Here is a 21,281-nt window from a genome sequence, read left to right on the forward strand (position 1 = left end):
CAGGAACTCGGAGTATGAGGTAACAAGCGCTGCCTTTCGTGATCGCAGAGCCGCTGCTTGATTATTTGGAATACAGTGGTACCTCAGTTTAAGAACAGCCCTGTTTACGAACTATTCGGTATAAGAACTCCGCAAAACTGGAAGTAGTGTTTCAGTTAGCAAACTTTACCTTGGTCTACGAACGAAATCCGAATGGTGGAAGGACACAGGCAGCGGGAGGCCTCATTAAGGAAAGCGCACCTCAATTTAAGAACGGACTTCCGGAACGGATTAAGTTCATAAACCGAGGTACCACTGTATGTACTGTATTTTTCGCTCTATAAGACGCACCAGACCACAAGACGCACCTAGTTTTTGTAGGAGGAAAGCAAGAAAAAAAAATATTCTGAATCTCAGAAGCCAGAACAGCAAGAGGAATCACTGCGCAGTGAAAGCAGCAATCCCTCTTGCTGTTCTGGCTTCTGGGATAGCTGCGCAGCCTGCATTCGCTCCATAAGACGCACACACATTTCCCCTTACTTTTTAGGAGGGAAAAAGTGAGTCTTATAGAGCAAAAAATACGGTAACTTTCGTCACATGCCTCATGGCTCTCGAGAGCAATACCCAAACTACGGATTTTATCTTGAATTGCTCCATACCAAGATGGCATCCCCTTTCTTTATCCGGCAGTGGAGTTTGCAAACCCCCACCCCACCCCGGCTACCACAATCCAAGCCAATCCTCCAAGGCCCTTTGACCACTTCTGTTTTGCCAGAAGGCTCTCAGCAGCTGTTCCTCCACTTGCATTCTTGATAGCTTTTTCATTCCGTCAGGCTGGCACGACTGGTTTCTTCCCACCACTTCTAAGCCAGCCGCCGCTCTCCCTCCCTCCCCACCACCCCCACTTGTAAAATTTTCTGCGTATCTGAGCAGATCTTTTTACTGGCTCTCGAGAGCTACAAATTTTGAGCCCGTCAAGTTCTTGATGAAGACGGGAGGGAGAAAGTCGGGGGGGGGAGCACCACAAAAGCAATTTAGAACTTTAGGGAAGAAGAAAAACTAAGTCTGGCAAGCTTTTTAAAAAAATATTTTTATCAAATTTCCAAAAGTTCCACGTAAAATTCATATACATATCATTGACTTCTTATCCCATTTTCCGTGATGTTTTTCTTATCTCCCCCTTTGCTGCATCCTACCTTCCCTTTTTTTAACATAGTCGTAACACAATAATCTTTAACTGTTCTGTTGCTCATAGTTCAAAACCTGCTCATGTCATAGTATTTCTTCAAATCATCCCAAAAAGGTTTCCATTCTTCAAAAATGGAGATTCTCTTATTTTAGCTGTTAGCTTTGCTTATTCAACATAATCCATTGCTTTCCTTATCCGTTCTTTTCTTAGCGGGAAGTTCTTCGTCTTTCCATTTCTGAAAAAGTCTGGCAAGATTATTTATTCATTTATTGTCTGTTGGTTACATTTATTTTTTATTTTTTTATAAGATATTTATTAAGATTTTTTTCACACATTACAATAAAAATGAAAAAAGAAAAAGAAAAATGCAAAATAAAAACAGTTAAAAACACATTAATTTTCCGTTTCTTATTTTCCTTAAGCTTATTTCCCCGGACCTCCTCATACCTCCCTTTTTTGTATTCCATTTAAATTTATTAGTTCAGCAAATCCTTACCATTAAGCTTTTACCCATTTATAGACCTTTGTTTCATATTCTCTTAAAGCATTACAGCTGGAAACCACTTAATTTCTATCCAACATCATTCTAACATTCATTAATTTTACAATATTTCTGTAAGTAATCTTTAAATTTCTTCCAATCTTCTTCCACCGACACTTCTTCCTGGTCCCGGATTCTGCCAGTCATTTCTGCCAATTCCATATAGTCTATCACCTTCATCTGCCATTCTTCCAAAGTGGGTAGATCTTGTGTCTGTTGGTTACATTTATATCCCACTTTTCCTCGAAGGAGCTCAAGGTGGTGTACATGATTCTTCTCCTTTCCTTTCCCATTTTACCCTTCCAACGACCCTGTGAGTTGGGTTTTACTGAGAGGCAGCGGCTGGCTCAAGGTCACCCAGTGAGAGTTTCATGGCTGAGCAGAGATTTGCAGATCATAGAATCAGAGAATTGCAGAGTTGGAAGGGACCCCATGTGTTCATCTAGCCCAACCCCCTGCAATGCAGGAAATCTCAATTTAAGCATCCCTGACAGATGGCCACCCAACCTGTGCTTAAAAATCTCCAAGGAAGGAGAGTCCATGACCTCCTGTGGGAGACCTTGAATTTAATTCTTTTTCTCCTCTCCCCAAAATTGATGAGGTTTTCAGTTGCATTCCACTGAGAGGCAGGCAGAGGTTCCCATCAGGTGTGCCTTGAAGGGTGCAAAGGTCTTTATTCTTATGCATTCCAAAAAAATTATGTAAGGACACCAGAAGAGCTCTGCTGGGTTAGGCCAAAGGGGCCCCATTGAGCCCAGTATTCTGTTCTCACAACGGCCAACCAAATGCCCCAATGGGAAGCCTGTAGGCAAGAGCCCTCTTCCTTCCTGTGGCTTCCAGCAACTAGGATTCAGAAGCGTCGCTGCCTCATGACACTGGAAGTAGAATATAGCGATTTCTGGCTAGAAGCTACGCATGGGCTCACTGTCCACCGTGAATTTGTCAAATCCTCTTTTAAAGCCATCCAAGCTGGTCATTGTGCCTGCCTCTTGTGGGCGTTTAATGCTGCTCTTTGTCAAGTACAGTCGTACCTCGGATCCTGAACGCCTTGTGAGTCAAACGTTTTGGCTCCTGAGTGCCACAAACTCAGAAGGAAGTGTTCCGGTTTGCAAACGTTCTTTGGAACTGGAACGCCCGATGCATCTTCCGTGGCTTCCGATTGGCTGCAGGAGCTTCCTGCAGCCAATCGGAAACCGTGCCTTGGTTTCCGAACATTTTGGAAGTCGAACGGCCTTCCGGAACGGATTGAGTTCAACTTCCGAGGTACCACTGTACCGCCTTTTGTCTGTCTTGAATCTTCCAAGGTTCAGCTCCGAGTGAGGAGAGGTTTCAAGAGCAGAAGGACCCAAGTTTGGTTTCTTAAGGAAAGATTGCAAGAGATGTAGTAACAGCGTTTGTTGGGAACATTTTGTCCATTTCCAAAGATGCCAGCCGACAGAGGATAACCAGAGCCAAACAAGGAAGCCATGTCTGCTACCCCAAATCAAATCAGGTAGATGCACCTTGCACCCCCAAATCCTTCCAGCATTCCAGTTCCTGGTGCTTTCTTTCTCTCCTTGTCCCCTGAACTCCTGAACTCACACCAGCCCTTTCCAGCTGGGTGCAAGGTGTCCAGGCTTCGTAAGAAGTGGCCTTACACCAAATCAGACCACTTGCCCTTCTAGCTCAATACTGTCCGCACTGACTGGCAGCAGCTTTCCACAGTTTCAGACAAAGAGTCTTTCCCATCTGTCGGGATTTGAACTCGTGGCCTTCTGTATGCACATCAGGCATCCTACTACAAAATAACCCTCAGGGTTAACATTACAGAATCTTAAAACCAGAGAGAAGTCATGGGGATCCTGATGGTACAGCTGAAAAGTAAGAGAATAAATTATAGACTCATAGAATTGTGGAGTCAGAAGGGACCCCGGGGTCATCTAGTCCAACCCCCGGTGATGCAGGAATAACAGCTAAAGAATCGCTGGCAGATGGCTGTCCAACTTCTATTTAAACACTTCCAATGAAGGAGAGTCCATTCTGAATAAAGGGCTGATTTCAGCAGAATGAAGAAAGCAGTGAGTCAGCCACTTGGGTCATCCAGCTCATTCTAGTATATACTGACAGGGCTTCCAGGTAGGGTGGAACCTCTCCCAGCCCAACCTGGGAAAGCCAGGGATCTTCTGTCACTGAGCCACAGCCTCCTCCAATGACTTGGATGGACAGGAGACAGGAGCTGAAGGGTGCTGGAGAGTGGATAATCGCAGCCATACCCTGTTCTAAGGTTGCACAACCTTTCAAGATGATGCAGCCCAAGAATATACAATAATAATAATTTGGGATGCATTGCAACCATCAATGCAGATCTCCAGGTGTTGCCTTTCAGCTGGACCAGGGTTTCTCAAACTTGGGTCTCCAGCTGTTTTTGGACTACAACTCCCATCATCCCTAGCTTGTAGGACCAGTGGTCAGGGAAGATGCCAACTGTGGTCCAAAAACAGCTGGAGACCCAAGTTTGGGAAACCCTTAGGGTCCCTTCCAACTCTACAGTTTTTTTACTCTATTATTCATCTGTACACATACCTAGGCGATGCTTCAAGATCTTATATTGGAGTGACTTAAGTTGCATTTTCCGTGAAGTTGCATCATACTGACCGAACTTGCACCACTCCCTTGAAACTCGTGTTTTTGGTATTCCTAAATGCTCAGTTTTGGAACATCCAGAACAACTCCTCCTCCTCACTGTCCTTCTCCAGAGTGACCCAAGGAATCAGTCCTCCATGGCCTACTCAACAGCCTTCTCGCTGATTGGCTCCTGCCAAAATTGACTTCCTCTCAGTGGCTCAAAAGCTCCCCTTTCATGCCGATTGACCAGTTCTGGGACACTGGAGACAGGACCACTGCTGCAAAATCAGCAACGAGTCTTCAACCCTCCACAACTTGTGGTGCTGGAAAGTCCAACATGTTGGCTGGTGAGCTCAAGGCTTCAGCCCTTGCCTATTTCTGCAAATGTAGAGAAACCAAGATGACAGATCATTTCTGGGAAGACGAGTCTCTTCTCTCTGTTTCCACTTAACCAGCTTGCTTACCCTCCCATCGATCTTCCCTCAACATCAAGTCCTCATTAAGCTAAGGAGGCTCCCAACGGGACTTCTCTTCTCTCCCCATCCCCTTGCAAGAAGATCTCCACCTGACCTCCCTTTTCCCCTCCTTGCCTGACAAATTGTGGGAGGTGACCCAGAGCCGGTCTAATTTATTCCAGCCCCATCCCAGCAGGGAAGGGTCTGTGCAGCTGCTGGGTTGGGAGAGAGCGGAAACAACTGTCGACCACACCTCAGGTCTCCCTTGCATCGGGCTGAGTGCACCCTGAGCACATGTAACGTTTTGCTTTGCAGCATCGCACTGCTAAACTGCTATGAGAGTTAGAAGCCCTCCAATTAAGTCACAGGGTGCTGTGAAAGGGGATCAGGAAGCGAGAAGTGTCTGACAATGGCTCCAAGTTAATGTACAAAAATCTGAAGTGCATTATGATTTCTAGCAAGGAGAGAATTTGGGTTTTTTTTTAACATATCAACAGTCATTTAACATAACTTCTTATCTTATACAATATTTTTGAGTTCCATCAGCACCTCTGATGATTTTCCATTCTTTATCACTTATTCTGCATTTCTTAATTTCTCTATTACTCTTAATGATCATTAACTAACAATTCTCCGCATAATCTTTCTTGTAATATTTCAAATAGTCCTCCTTACAAAACTTCTTGCAATTCTACCAGCGTAATCTGTTCATTACTATTACTTTTCAAATAGTTCATATATTTACTCCAGTCTTCTAAGAATCTCTGGTCCCGCAGGTTTCGAATCCTTCCTGTTAATTTATCTAGTTCTGCGTAGTCCATCAATTTCATCCGCCATTCACAAGGAGAGAATTTGAGGGCAGGGGAGATCCACAGTGTCAGAGCTGCTACCAGGTCCCAGCTCACATAGGACCACGCCACACAGCGTCCACTTTAAAAGAGTCTTTATTGAGTTACAGGTTTCATTTCCGAACTGCAGCGTGCAGCTCTACACCTTCTGCCCTAGGTCGGCGAAGACCCATCTGAGTCCCCGCCTCTTGCACACCAGCTTAATACCCTAGCCTTGCTCCACCTCCTTCGCCTCTCCCTACGTCTCTGGGTCCTTCTGCCCCCCTGGGACTCCTCCCTTCTACTCTCCTCTGACGCTGACCCCCCTGATCCTTCCGCTTCCTTTCGGCGGGCTTTGGGACCTGGCTCACTCTCCGGGCTGCTTACTGCTCCAGCTTCCGCTGCATTTGAACTTGGCGCGCGCGCCCAACTCTCTACTTTCCTCTTGACCGTTGCCTCGCTCTCTGAGGAGGGCGTGACCACCCCTGACTCGTGCCCTCCCTCCTGCTGACGGCCTCCGGAACCCGATGCCTGGCTGCCTTCCTCCCTGCTGCTCTCAGTCTTGAGCGTGGGTCCCGACTTCCAGCTGCTGCTCTCTGAATCTCCTCTGTTCCCTTCCTCCTGGGGTGTCCCCCCGGATCCCCCCCTTGCTCTGCTCACTGGGGCTCCCTTTTGGGAGTCCTCTGACTCACTGCTTAGGCTTGGAGATCTCGGGTCGTCATCATCACTCATTCTCCCTTCGGCTTCCTCCCCCTCGCTCTCTGTTTCCACCCTTCTCTGCGTCTCTGCTTCTGAACCCCTGACATCCATCCCCCCCTCGAAGCCCCCCCTTCCCCCCTCCCCGCTGTCAGGTGTGGGTGCTGGGTGCTCCATCATCATGGGAGGGAATGCTGGATACAGGTCGCTCCCCTTGGGTGGCCGCCAACTGAAGACCTCCGAGTCTTCCCCCTCGCGGTCGTCGACGTTGACTTGTTGCTCTTCCATCTCTGTACCGCCGTGCTCGAACCCGAGGTCCTCCCCGAACACGTCCATGTCAGTCTCTGCGTCGGTCGCTCGACCTGGCATCTCCAGCCACTTCCTGCGCCATTGCTCCTCTGGTCGATCGTCCCACCAATACGAGTTGCCTGATGCCGAACCTGCCGGTGAACCTTCTGGGGAACGGGTGCTCCGTGCGGGTTCCCCTTCTGAGTCGAATCCATGGAACGTGCTGGAAGAAAGTGTGGGTGTGAACAACCAGTCGTCGAAGAAGCTCGCCGGCATGGGTTTGTGTGGGAAGAGGGCATGAAACTCGTCCTTGAGCAGGGGTTCCTCCAAAGCGTAGTCTGGTACCCAGCTATTGGCGCTGGCCCGGGTGCCCTCTCTGGCTAAGAGGTATTCGACTCCCTCTTCCCCCCATCTGGAGTCCAAAATCTCCGTGACCTCGTTGATGTGGTCCTGGTGCTTCACCCCCCGCGTCTCCGTCCGTTCCCGGAGCGGACTTGGCGCCGTCCCTGGCTCCTGGAACCTGTGAGGTGCCTTGTAGGGAGTGAGCACCGACCTGTGGAACACCGGATGCATTCTGGAACCCTCCGGCAGCGCCAGTCGGAAGGCTACCGGGTTGATCTGCGCTTCGACTTGGTACGGACCGATCTGCTTGTGCCCCAACTTCTTCTTGGCAAGTGACCTGGTCGGCACTGCGTGGGCTGCCAACCAGACCCAGTCTCCCACTTGGATCACTTCGCCAACCCGCCTGTGCTTGTCAGCTTGCACCTTGTAGGCGTGCTTAGCTAGCTCCAGCTGCCGTCTGAGTTGATCGTGGACCGCCTGCAGCTCTGACGCGAGCGCGTCCGCCGTCTGTGGTTCTCCTTCCCCCACTCTCTCCAGTCCCGGGAAGGTTCTGGGATGCCTCCCATTGTTGGCAAAGAACGGCGTCACTCCTGTGGACACGTGCTTCGTGTTGTTGTAAGCGAACTCGGCTAGCGGCAGGTAATCCACCCACGTCGCAGGCTGTTGATTGGCATAGCATCTCAGGTACTGCTGCATGATGGCATTGACCCTCTCTGCTTGCCCGTTGGTCTGCGGGTGTCTTGCTGATGCCAGATTGACCTTGACATTTAGAAAACCCATCAGCTTCTGCCAGAAAGACGAGATGAACTGGCGTCCGCGGTCGGACAGGATAGACCGTGGCAGGCCATGCACTTTGAACACGTGATCTATGAACAGTTTGGCGGTTTGTTCCGCCGTGGCCACCTTCGCACACGGAATGAAATGTGCCATCTTGGTGAACCAGTCCACCACCACTAGCACAGCTGTCTTGCCTCTCGAGCTGGGTAAATCCGTCACAAAGTCCAGGGCCACCCTCTCCCACGGTTCAAACGGCGTTTGCAGCGGTTCTAACAGTCCCGCCGGTGGTCTGTGTACCGGCTTGGCCCTCTGGCAGGTGTCGCACCTCGCGACGTAGTCCGCGACCTCCCCTCTCAGCCTGGGCCACCAGAAGTCTCTCGCGACTAATTCCATCGTTTTCTCTGTGCCAAAGTGACCGGCCGTGGGTGCGTCGTGCAACTGTTGCAGTACCTTGGCGCGAAGGTCGTCTCCTGGTACATAGACAGCCCCTTTGCGTAGGAGCAAGCCGTCCCGCACCTGGAACTCGTCCGTGGTAGCCGTGCCTCTGAGCAGTTCCGCCATCTTGTCTTGCGCGAATGAGTCGTCCCGCAATGCACGTCGCACCGCATCCAGGTCTACTGTAGCTGAGGCACACGCCCACGCCGTCGGTGCGAAGATGTGCATGGCCGCCGCTGGCGTCACCTCTTCTAGGTATTGCGGTTTTCGGGACAGTGCATCCGCCATGATGTTGGTGTCGCCTGGGACGTACTCTATTCGGAAATTGAAGTCAGCAAAGAACTCCGCCCAACGTATCTGCCTCTGGTTCAGGAACTGAGCCGTGCGCCAGTGCTCCAGATTCTTGTGGTCCGTGCAGACCTGCACCGTGTGCTTGGCGCCGATTAGGAAGTGCCTCCACGCCTTGAAAGCTGCATGAATGGCCAGCAACTCCCTGTCCCAGATGGTGTAGTTCTGCTCCGACTTGCTGAGCTTTCTGGAGTAGAACGCTCCCGGCCGCCACACCCCCTGCGGGTCTCGCTGCAGCAGGACAGCTCCCACGGCTCTGTCTGACGCGTCTGTCTCTACCCTCAACGGTTTACTGGGGTCGATATGCAGCAGTTGCTTCTCCGATGCGAAGAGATGCTTGAGCGCTTGAAAGGACTGTTCCGCCTGCTCCGTCCAGATGAATTTCTTTTTTTTGGAGCTGAGCGTGTCCGTAATTGCTGCCGTCTGCATCGCGAACCCCTTGATAAACTTGCGATAGAAGTTGGCGAAGCCGACAAACCGCTGGACCTCCTTCCGGTTGCGCGGGCTCTTCCAATCCAATACCGCACGAACCTTGGTGCTGTCCATGGCTATCCCCTTGTCCGACAACTTGTATCCCAGGAAATCCACCTCCGTCGTGTCGAACTGGCACTTCTCCAGCTTGGCGTACAGTCTATGTTGTTGCAACCTGCTGAGCACCTCCCTCACGTCTCGGTCGTGAGCTTGCTGCGAGTCAGAGAAAATCAGGATGTCATCCAGGAAGCAGACGCATGTCTTGTAGAGGAGTCCCTCCAACACGTGATGCATAAAAGCTTGAAAACAGTGAGAGCCATTTTGTAATCCAAAGGGCATAACTCTGTATTCGTAGGTGCCCAGCGGTGTGAACATGGCCGTCTTCCACTCATCGCCCTCCCGCATGCGGATGAGATTGTACGCCCCTCGCAGGTCCAACTTGGTGAACACGCGTCCCTTGCGCACCGTCGCTAGGAGGTCGTCAATCCTGGGCATGGGGTAATCAGACGGTTTGGTCATCTGGTTCAAAAGGCGGTAGTCCACAACGAGTCTTTTTTGGGGCGTGTCTTTCTTTTTCACGAAGAAAACGGGACTGCCCCCCACTGCCTTGGACTCTCTGATGAAGCCACGCTCCAGATTATGCTCGATGAACTGTTTGAGTTCCTGCATTTCATCTTCAGACATGGAGTATAGCCGCCCCTTCGGCAGCGTCGCCCCCGGTAGGAGGTCAATCTTGCAGTCATATGGCCGGTGAGGGGGTAGCTTGTCCGCCTCCTTCTCGCAGAAGACCTCCAAAAAGCTCGCGTATTTGTGGGGGACCGCTTGCAACGTTCCCAACTGCAGTTGTGATTCCTCCTCCTCTCCCTCCCGTCGGGGCAGGATGCAGTGTTCTGCGCAATAAGAGGAGCCGAAGATCAGTTGTCTCTGGTACCAAGCCAGTGTCGGACTGTGCCTGTCCAGCCAACTCATGCCCAACACAATGGGCGTGTCCGACAGTTGGGTGACATTAAAACTGATGACTTCCCTGTGGTTGCCAAGGCGCATCACCATCGGTGGCGTCTGCTTCACCACCTGCCCCCCTAGCAACTCTCTGCCATCCACTGTGACGACTTGCAGGGGCAGAGTGGCAGGCAATAGCTGTATAGCGTGCTGCTCCACAAAGCTCTGCGCTATAAAGTCTGCGTTGCTTCCAGAATCCACAGAAAGCGGCACTTCGATAGTGACGCCGTCGGGTAGCTGGAGAGACGCTGTGAGCTGCCCTACTGGTTTGGGTGGGAGGGGATCCGTGGGTTGCAATATCGCTGGGGACTGCTTCACAGATGCGTCTGGCTGGGCCCCAGTGCCTCCGTCTCCAGCCAGACATCGTCGTTTCCCTGCTGTGGTTCTCCTTGCTGCGTTGCTGCAGTCACCATTGCTGAGGCTGCAGTGTGCTTGTGGAGCCTCCGGGGACACTCCTTCGCCAAATGGCCTGGATCCTCGCAGATGTAACACTTCCTGTTCCCTCTAGGAGGCTTCGCTTTCACTGCTGCCGGTGCTAGGGCTCTGGCTGCTGACTGAGCCCTTGCACCTCCAACCTCCATCGGTTCCCCTCCCCCTCCTGGCGGAGGTGTGGATTGCGCACGCGCTGCTTCCCTCGGAACGAAAGAGAAACTTCTCGCTGCTTCGCGCCCTCCACGTCCTTCATCTCTGCACCATGGACGTTCTTCCAGCCTCACCCCCACAGTCAGCGCCCTTTGGACCACCTCCTGCGTGCTTCGGGGCCTCTCCCCCCTTGCAATTTCATCCTTAACCGCAGAACTTAGACCCTCCCAGAAGAGGTCTCTGACAGGGGGCGAATCCCGATCCCATTCTAAAGCACTGACCAGCGCAAAAAATCGGGCGTGATACTGCCGGACGCTCGCCCTCCCTTGTTTTAGTCCATGAATCTCCCGTCTGGCAAGATCCACATCAATAGTAGACAAAAAACACGCATCCATCGCTTTGATAAAGGCATCTGCATTCTGAAGCGCCGGATCTTTATCCCTCCACAAATTGCGCAGCCAGGCTTTGGCATCCCCATGCAAATGGGACAATATGAACCCCACCTTCTCTTCCTCATCTCTAAAGTCTTTTGCCAGCAGTTGCAGTGCGCACATTACGTCTGCTCTAAAATTAGGGTACTGTTGCAAAGTCCCATCGAAGTGAGCCACAAGCCCTCCTGCTCTCCGTGCCAATCCCACGCCCTCCGGTCTGGGTCCCGGTTGCCCTTGCTTAACAAGCATTTCAAACCTGGCGTGTAGGTCTCTGTAGGCGGCTGTAGTCTCCTCCTCCCGTTTCTTGGAAGCCAATACCTCTGAGGACAACTGGGTCACTGCCTCTTGCAGCGCGGAGATCCTCTGTTCTTCCGTCATCTTGCTAACCTTTGTGAGCTTGCTTACAGACACCCCTCTTCCTCCCCTAGCGGCTTCTGCTCCCGCTGCGAGGTTTCAGGTTTCTGAAGCTTTAAAGAGATGGGTCTTACTGTCAGAGCTGCTACCAGGTCCCAGCTCACATAGGACCACGCCACACAGCGTCCACTTTAAAAGAGTCTTTATTGAGTTACAGGTTTCATTTCCGAACTGCAGCGTGCAGCTCTACACCTTCTGCCCTAGGTCGGCGAAGACCCATCTGAGTCCCCGCCTCTTGCACACCAGCTTAATACCCTAGCCTTGCTCCACCTCCTTCGCCTCTCCCTACGTCTCTGGGTCCTTCTGCCCCCCTGGGACTCCTCCCTTCTACTCTCCTCTGACGCTGACCCCCCTGATCCTTCCGCTTCCTTTCGGCGGGCTTTGGGACCTGGCTCACTCTCCGGGCTGCTTACTGCTCCAGCTTCCGCTGCATTTGAACTTGGCGCGCGCGCCCAACTCTCTACTTTCCTCTTGACCGTTGCCTCGCTCTCTGAGGAGGGCGTGACCACCCCTGACTCGTGCCCTCCCTCCTGCTGACGGCCTCCGGAACCCGATGCCTGGCTGCCTTCCTCCCTGCTGCTCTCAGTCTTGAGCGTGGGTCCCGACTTCCAGCTGCTGCTCTCTGAATCTCCTCTGTTCCCTTCCTCCTGGGGTGTCCCCCCGGATCCCCCCCTTGCTCTGCTCACTGGGGCTCCCTTTTGGGAGTCCTCTGACTCACTGCTTAGGCTTGGAGATCTCGGGTCGTCATCATCACTCATTCTCCCTTCGGCTTCCTCCCCCTCGCTCTCTGTTTCCACCCTTCTCTGCGTCTCTGCTTCTGAACCCCTGACACACAGCAATGTTTAGATTTGCCTCCCAGCTTTCTACACTCTATGACAGCCTGGATAACTCAGTTGGTTAGAGTGTGGCGCTGATAATACCAAGGTTGCAGGTTCAATTCCCCATATGGGACAACTGCTTATTTCCTGCATTGTAGAGAGTTGAACTAGATGATCCTCAGGGTCTCTTCCGACTCTACAATTCTGTGTGGAACTGTTGGGCTTTTCATTGCCATTGCCCTGACTCTCAGATGACTTCACTTGCCCTCAGTGATGGTTGTCTTTTTGCCAAAACTCATTGGCTGACAATAGCCATCTGTGACACCACCCTGCTTGCTTTAGTGACTCCTAATAGGCTGCTATCACTCTTGATTTAATCCTTAAATGTTAAGGGTCTCTTGGGCCAAATGGGAAGGGAAAACATAGCTGTCATGGTTAGAAGATAGTGATATCCGTTCTCTTCCACCACGAATCAGCCTGATCCTCTTTGAAATGGCTTTGGGGAGAGGAAACCTCTGAAAAGGAGCAATGTCGCCCACACCCAGTCGATGTGTTTTGCACTGAGGTGACAGGGCTGTGTTTTCATAGGCAAGTTTCTTCAGCTAATGATTTACACCTCCTCACCCGAGGAGTTTGCCATCTGTTTCTGGCAGATGGCAATAACAGAAGTCAGAGCAGAGTAGAAGTGGGAAAGGAGGGCATCTTTTGAAGGGAGTCTCTCCTCCATGGTTGGGACAAGAGTTTGTTTAAAACAGTGTCTTCATTCCACGTATCATATTTGTGGAGGGGGGGACCCACCTGTTTTGGGGAACAGAGCCTGAAGTCAGACTTCAAGGGGCCTTCAGCAGAGTGATGCCACTGGGCACCTCACCCCAAACACAAAGCCCTGGTCACTGGATCTAAGAGATCTAGGTGGCCCTTCAGAAGGCTGAAAGTGGCCCTCAGCTTCCCTACCCCTGCTCTTCATCACTGTGCCACCTGTTGGCTCACCAGGCAGACAAACAATGAGTGAGGCAGGAAGTGACATCTCCATGGCCTCTTCCTCCTCACCACCACAAGGTTTAGCTGAGTCAGAAGCTGGCGGAGAAAAAAACAGTGGGTTTCAATGGTGAGCAGAACGAGCAGGTCTGGTGGGGGGGGGGACTCTTATCAGTGGGACCCTCTAGGGGTGTAAAGGCCTAGCAGATGCCTCACTATGTCCATATCTACACCAGTCATGCCCCTCCCCCCTGCCAAAAAATAAAAAAGAATTTGAGGAGTTCTGTAAAGGTTCTGAGAGTTGTTGTATCTCAGGGAGTTGTATCTCAGGGCTAGATGACATTTGGGCCCCTTCCAACTCTTCAGATGTATGAGATCCCTCTTCCCCTCCCAGAGCAGTTTAATAGCCAACACTTCTTCCCAGGGAACTCTGGGAATTGTAGTTCTGTGTAAGGAGAGTTTAGGGGTCTCGTCTCAACACCATTAATGAACCACAGCTCCCTCAATTCTTTGGGAGAAGTCTATTTAAAAGGGTGTCCTAATGAATGCCTTGAATCTATGGTGTATGTATGGCCCATGTCATCATTGGTGGAAGTGGTCTTTGGGGTAACACTGCCCCCCAAGCCAGGAACAAGGGGGCCAGAATCCCTCTGGGCTGCCTCCTCACTCCTCTCCCCCGTCTTCACAGTGCGAGTTTGATATCTGAAGGAATTGACGGTCACTCTGGGATTAACTCTCTCTCTCTCTCTCTCTTTTGGGTAACCCGATTCCCCTGGCAAGAGAATCTTTTTAGTGGCTGATAAAACCTTCACTGTGGTGGAGTGGAAACAGGTTCCCTTTGAAGTGGGTCTTGCATTTCCCTCTTGACGCTCAATCCTGTATATTTTAACCGCCAATAAACTGATTTATAAGCACATCTCTTTTTTCCTTCAAAAAAAAAAGTCTCTCCAGCCACCTTTCAAAGAATTGGCGAGAGGGAGGGGAATATTGCCAGCGCAAGTGTCAGGGATGTATTTTGAATCTTCTTGCGGGAAGGAAGACAGGTCCCTTGAAAGGATATTAGCCATGGCAAGCCCATGAAACCTCCATGATTAGTGGCAGTCGAACAAGTAAAGGAGCTGGATGTGTCCCAAAGGACTCTTGCATCATAGCATATCTGCCGCAGTTTCCTGGAGTTATCCAGCTAGCTCCTGCTGGAGAAACAATCCTTGGTTTCGTGGTTCCTTGTCCTTAATCAACAAGGTGAAAATCCTAACAGTATTAAATCCATAGTCAAAATAAAAAAAATCCTTCCAGTAGCACTACTACTGGAAGGAATTTTTTTATTTTGACTATGGCAGACCAACACGGCTACCTATCTGTAACTAGTATTAAATCCAGTTATCGTAATGGCACAAAATGATATGAAAATCGCCTGAAAAGTTTCCAGTGGGTGTAATGTATCTAAGGAAGGGCTGTAGCTCAGTGGTAGAACATCTGCTTTGAATGCAGAAGGTCCCAGGTTCAGTTCCTGGTATCTTCAGGTAGAGCTGGGAGAGACCTACTGTCTGAAATGCTGAAATGCTGCATTAAAAGCGAGTAGAGTTATGCTGAAGTTTGCTGGGGACGGTAAAGGCAAGTGATGGTCTAGTTCAGGGATTTGGGCTCCAGATGTTGTCAGACCTCGGCTCCCATCAGTCCCAGCTGCCAGCATGGCCAACTGTCAGGGTGATGGGAGAGTTAGGCTACAACAACATCCAGATGGCCACAGGTCGCCCATCCCTGCATTAAAAGATGATCGGTAGGGGCAGTAAAGCCAAATGACCATCTAGTTCAGGGATGGAGAACCTGCAGCCCTTCAGTTGTTGCTAGACTCCCAACACCCATCAGACTTCATGGCAAGTGGCCATGGGTGATGGGATCAGTGGTCCAACAACAGCTAGAGGACCACTGGTTCTCCATACCTGAACTAGACCATAGCTTGCCTTTATTGCCCCAAGCTACCTCCATCACAACTCTGACCATCACTTACCTTTACTGCCCCTAGATACCTTCATAACAGCTGGAAGGCACCATGTTCCCCATTCTCACCATAGGTTTAGGGTCCCTGGGGTAAGCAAGCTCTCTCTTTTGCTTGTCCCTAACCTGCTGGGAAGGGATGTGGGTGGCGCTGTGGGTTAAACCACAGAGCCTAGGACTTGCCATCAGAAGGTCGGCCACGACGGGGTGAGCTCCCGTTGTTTGGGCCCTGCTCCTGCCAACCTAGCAGTTCAAAAGGACATCAAGTGCAAGTAGATAAATAGGTACCACTCTGGCGGGAAGGTAAACGGCATTTCCGTGCGTTGCTCTGGTTCGCCAGAAGCGGCTTAGTCATGCTGGCCACATGACCCAGAAGCTGCACGCCGGCTCCCTCGGCCAGTAAAGCGAGATGAGCGCCGCAACCCCAGAGTCGGTCACAACTGGACCTAATGGTCAGGGGTCCCTTTACCTTTTTTATGGGGACTAGAAGCTTGCTTCGTTTTTAAAGAAGGGGCCATAACTCGGTGGTAGAGCATCTGCTTTCTATGCCGAATTCCCTAGTCTTTTGCAGCATCTCTAGGCAGGGCTGGGAGGGATTCCCTGTCTGAAACCCTAGGGAGTAGCTGTCAGTCAGTGTAGACAGTGCTGAGCCCGATGGACCAAGAGTCTGATACTGTATAAAGCAGGTTCCTATGTTCTATGGATGGGGAAGTGACATATCCCAGTGGAAGAGCATCTTCTTAGCCTTCAGGAGGTCCTAGGTTGTAGCAGACTCAACATCTCATTTAGAAAGGGGTGGATCAATGTGAGACTACCAAAGGGAGAGCTAACTTTCCCTGCTTGGTCTTCTCAGCATGCCCGGAGTCGTCAACCAAACCTTTGCTAGAAACACACAGATCAGGCTCCCCAACTCAACTTCTCCACCACCCCTCCAGCTTTTAGGGGTTTTGTGTTGTTATTCAATTCCACCTCCCCCCTCTCCTGTTGCTGTGAAATTCAATCAGGTCTCCCAGACCTCTAGGCCCTGGAGAACTCGGCAGCTGCATTCTCAACTGTCTCGAAAGCTTAGCCCCGTCCCTTTCTCAAACCAGGATCAGCCCTGAGAGTTTTTGGATTCAACTGGAAATGAGGTTTTTTAAAATAAATTAAAAAAAATAAAAAACAGACACAGATTGCAGCTGGAATACATATGGTACAATTTGATTGGCTCAGATAATTGCGCACCAGGATTTATGAGGAGGGGAAATGGAGGGGGAGAGATTATGGGGGGTTTCTTTAGCGATGATTCCTTCATTTCAGGGGGTTGGACTAGATGTTCTTTGTAAGGCTCCTTCCAACTCTATGGTTCTAAGTTGGTTAGCTTTTACAGCAGTGTCGTGCACAAACGAAGCATGGATTGCCAGAAAATAATTCGGAAGGGCAGAAATGGCCCTGGTAAGCCAGAGTCGGCTCTGCTAATCCAATAGGATTTCCAGGGACTGATAATAAGACAGTGGTTGGCCACTGGCAGATGGGGGCCAAAGGAGGGCCTTCCTGTTTGCTGGCCTGCTCTGTCCTGACACCTAGTGGCCATTTTTTGTTTTGCATGGAGCCTGTGCAAGAATAGCCTTTTAGAAAAGATGGTTCTGAAGGGTTGGAAGATGGTTTGCGACCAGGGTCGGATTTAGGTTTGATGAGGCCCTAAGCTACTGAAGGTAATGGGGCCCTTTATATGTCCAGCTGTCGTTTGTCAACAACAAATTGTCACTGTTTTTTTGTGTTGAATATATGCTATCTGGTAATTTATGGACCTAATAGGTATCTAAAGCCATTTGCACATAACAAAATACGTATTTTATCGAAGTAATTGTTGAACTGAAATACAATTAAGAAGTATATTAATGTGAAATAATTATTAAGTTCTAACTTAAAAGGATTTTTTATTCATAACAAACTTAATAATAAACATTGGAATTTGGCAATAACAAAGATCCCTTTAGAAACACAATTAACAAAGACTCATAATTTGGAGGGGGGGCAAGAGAATGGGCCCTAAGCTATAGCTTGTTTAGGTTATACGTAAATCCGGCACTGGTTGCGGCAGGTGGTGATGGTTCCAGGGCGTAGATCATTCATGGCACTTGCTCCCTTGACAATGACAATGCGGAGGGTCCATAGCTCAGGGGACGGAGACCCTTCTTTGCATGCAGAAGGGCTCGGGTTCAACCCCTTGGCATGTGTCTTCCCCCATAACTTCCTGCCTTCCTCTCTCCCTTCTCCCAGGTGTGGTTCAGCAACCGGCGGGCACGGTGGCGCAAGCAGGCCGGGGCCAATCAGCTGGCAGCATTCAATCACCTGTTGCCGGGGGGCTTCCCTCCGACTGGGATGCCCACTTTGCCTCCGTACCAGCTGCCAGATTCAACTTACCCAACCACCACCCTTTCCCAAGGTGGGTGCTCCGGGCTTGGGTGGGAAAGTGGGTTGTTTCGATGGGTGGGTTGTGTCGGAAAATGCGTTCGATCAAGTGACTCCTCCGGAATCGCCTCCGTTCTCTCCTCCGATGATAATTAATGACCCGAGCCTCTGATAAGGTTCCAAGCATGTTCCCATTACAGAGTATCCAGCACAGGGAAGGACGAGAAATATGAGCTACATGCTAAGAGTTTTCTTTCTAAGCTACACAGACAGAAAAGAAATAAATACTCTCTCTGTGAGAGTAGAGAGCAACTGAACCACAAAGGAACAGGAAACCAGTAAACATCACATCCGTCTCCTGTCTTCCGTGAGACTTCCAACAGCCTGGGATGTCTGGAATGCAAAACAGTCTTTTGACCCCAAAGCACTGCACAGTGGCAACACACAGAAACCAACAGGTTGATGGATGGCGTTTATATCAAACCTCAAGATGGCAGGCATGGTCCCACCCATCCCTCCTTGTTTAATCCTCTTAACAATCCTCTGAGGGGGCTTAGGGTGAGAGGCAGGGACTGGCCCAGAATCACCCAGTGAGATTCACGACAGAACGTGGGGATTTGAACCCTGGTTCTCCCAGTTCCTAGTCTGACTGGTACAGAGTGGGCGGAGCCAGAGCCAGGGATTGCCTGAGCCAGAGCGAATGATAGCTGAGATTTTCTAGGGGCAACACTGAGACTCAGGGCTTACCCACAATTCCTCTGTTCCCACTGCTTTCCCCTGGGGAAAACCACTCGGAGCAACCAGCAATTTGGGTTGTCTCCTGCTCTGTAGACTGGCAGCTGCAGGTTCGATCCCCGCCATCTCCTGGTAAAAATCTCTTCCTGCCTTTACCCTGGCAAATCTGCAGTTTCTGTTCACACCTCCACGGGGCAAGGAGGAAGGAGTTATTCTTGCACTGCCAAAGGCTCTCGGTGGCTCTGTTTCTTAACGGCCCTAGCGAATTCCTCTGCAGTTTGTATTTCTTGCTTCACAGCCCAAACAATCAAAATCCTACCATTTATTAATTTCTATGCTTTAGAGGGGGTCCCCCCCAAAATCTATAACATGCCCCCCTTCTCTTTAGCAACAGGGACAGCTTTCCACAGCTGGGCATGAGAAAATAACAGGAGGTTACTAACAGCGTTCAGAGCGGTACATCAAAGCAAGATAGTTTGCTTCTGTTTAGTGCTAAATTGGTTTTCCCTGAGAAAGGAGTGGGGCAAGGAAGAAACCGCGTAGACTCATCCCTAGAAAGCATGGGTCAAGCAGAAAAGTGGATAGCTCAGTTGATTAGAGTGTGCTGCTAATAATGCCAAGGTTGCAGGTTCGATTCCCATAAGGGACAGGTGCATATTCCTGCACTGGAGGGGGTCAGACTGGATGATCCTCAGGGTCCCTTCCAACTCGATGAATCCATGATTCAAGTGGAAGAGGAGGAGGGGGAAGTGACAGGCAGGGCCACCCACTGGATGAGTTGTAAGAAAGAATTTAGGGCAATGCCCCATTCACCCCAATGGACCAGACCTCCACTGAAACAGATGGTGGGAACATGATTTGGGCCTCAGGTCAAGATGGCGCCTCCATCATACCAGCCTTTCCCCAAAGGAACACAATGATGGTCCGGTGATGACAGCCACCACTTCTAACCCGATGCTTCGTTTCCCCACAGATGGGGGCAGCACTGTGCACAGACCCCAGCCTCTCCCACCATCCACCATGCACCAGGGAGGGTTGGCTGCCGCCGCCGCAGACTCCAGCTCCGCCTACGGGACCCGACACGGCTTCTCCACCTACTCCGACAGCTTCATGAACCCTGCAGCTCCTGCCAATCACATGAACCCTGTCAGCAATGGCCTCTCCCCCCAGGTAGGCTGCTCACCTGTGTTTTGCTATCGTCTCCGGCCTAAACTGTAGGCAGGGCATGAGGAAACTGGGAGAATGCATGGCTGTTCCCACGTGTCCTTAGTTGAGCGCCGCTTATTGTTGAAAGCCGGGATCGGCAGCCGGCAGCCCTCCAGAAGGCGTTGGATGGCAGCTCCCATCAACCCTACGCTGGCTGATGGAATTTGTAGTCCAACAATACTTTGTTATTGTTTTTTAATATATTTATTAACCTTTCAAAATTTATACAAAAAAGACAAAAAACAAAAATTAAAAAATTAAAAACACATATAATTTCATTCACTTATTTTCTTTTAACTTATTTCTCGGACCTCCTCATACCTCCCCCTTTTGTATTCCAATTCAAATTATTCATTCAGCAAATCCTCACCCTCAATTTTCACTTAATTTTTACACCTTTCTTTCTTCTTTTTTCCCCAATTGTCTTAATCATTACAGCTAGTAACAATGTAGTCCAACAATACTTTGAAAGCTACAGGTTCCCCATTTCTTATTTCCCCCCACTCTTCCCCAGAAGACTCCCAGAGTTGCTTACCAATATCAGAAATGATTCCCTTTCCTCAAGCTTACAATCTAATAGCAGCGACACAAAAGGAAAGGGGATTGGAAGGGTGGAGGAAAGAAGCAAACCCAGTTACTAGTTCTTAGGCAGTTAAACAATTCTACTGGTCTGCAGCTGAGGTTAAACTGAGGCATTGCCAGGTTACCCACCCAGTCAAAGACGGAAACAGAACCCTTCAAGGAAGTGCCACCACATATTTGAGGACATCCCACGATGTCTGCTTAGCCCCGATTCTGTTGCAATCCAGATACTGAGTAAAGGCCCTCTTACGCCTTCAGGACTTTGGCTTGCTGGCACAGGTGGTTTTAGGATTTGCTGTTGATCTACAGATGGAACGGTCAGCCTTGTTTTTTTGTGATTTGTCATGAAGGTTTTTTCCTTAAGCTGCTTTGAGATGTGACTTTACAGAAAAATTAACCAGTGAATTCCGGTGTTGTGTTTGGGAGCGACTGTTTGAAAACCATGAATGAATAGTTCCGGGTACTATCTGCTAACTGCGATAGTGGGAGACGAATCATAGATACCAACATGCTTTGTCCATGCAGCTTCCTACTGCAATATGTTATTAGACAAATCTGCATATTATATTTATGGATGTGGCGGGGGACCTTTTGTCTCCCAGACATTGTTGGACTGCAATTCACATCAGCTCCACCCAGCATGGTCAATCAGGGATGATGGGAGTTGTAGTCTGGCTATATCTGGAGGGACACAGGAGGACGCCCATTCTTGTATTAGAAGAAGTCATGAGTTGTGATGGAGATAGCCAGGGGCAGTAAAGTTGGAAAGGACCACCAAACGTCATGTAGTCCAGTTCACTGTGAGTGCAAGAATCACAGCTGAAGAATCCCTGAAAAGCACTGTGAAGGGAAGTCTGAGCCATCCCGATTAGTTAACAGAAAGAGCACACCTTATATTTTCTTTGGGCCCAAACAAGTTCAAGGCCCATCAGTAATGCTGGATCCTTGCCCGGCCTGAAACCCTGGAGGGCCATTGCTGCTGGTCAGTGTAGACAATTCTGAGCAAGATGGACCAAATAAGCAGCTTCCTTGTTGTTGTTGTTTAGTCGTTTAGTTCTGTCCGACTCTTCGTGACCCCATGGACCAGAGCACGCCAGGCACTCCTGTCTTCCACTGCCTCCTGTAGTTTGGTCAAACTCCTGCTGGTAGCTTTGAGAACACTGTCCAACCATCTCCTCCTCTGTCATCCCCT

General features: G+C 50.1%; 1 protein-coding gene across 5 annotated transcripts in view; it reads left to right on the top strand.

Annotated features, from left to right (window-relative positions):
- PAX7 (paired box 7) overlaps positions 1-21,281 on the top strand; it is a 178,575-nt gene that overhangs the window by 100,691 nt on the left and 56,603 nt on the right. For all 5 annotated transcript variants that reach the window (XM_082230186.1, XM_082230183.1, XM_082230182.1 and 2 more), the window contains 2 exons: positions 17,435-17,600; positions 19,275-19,471. In XM_082230186.1, the coding sequence (XP_082086312.1) occupies positions 17,435-17,600; positions 19,275-19,471 (363 nt within the window). The remainder of the gene's footprint in view (positions 1-17,434; positions 17,601-19,274; positions 19,472-21,281) is intronic.

Source organism: Podarcis vaucheri (genome assembly GCF_965113315.1).
Source record: "Podarcis vaucheri genome assembly, chromosome: 7".
Taxonomy (NCBI): Eukaryota; Metazoa; Chordata; class Lepidosauria; order Squamata; family Lacertidae; genus Podarcis; species Podarcis vaucheri.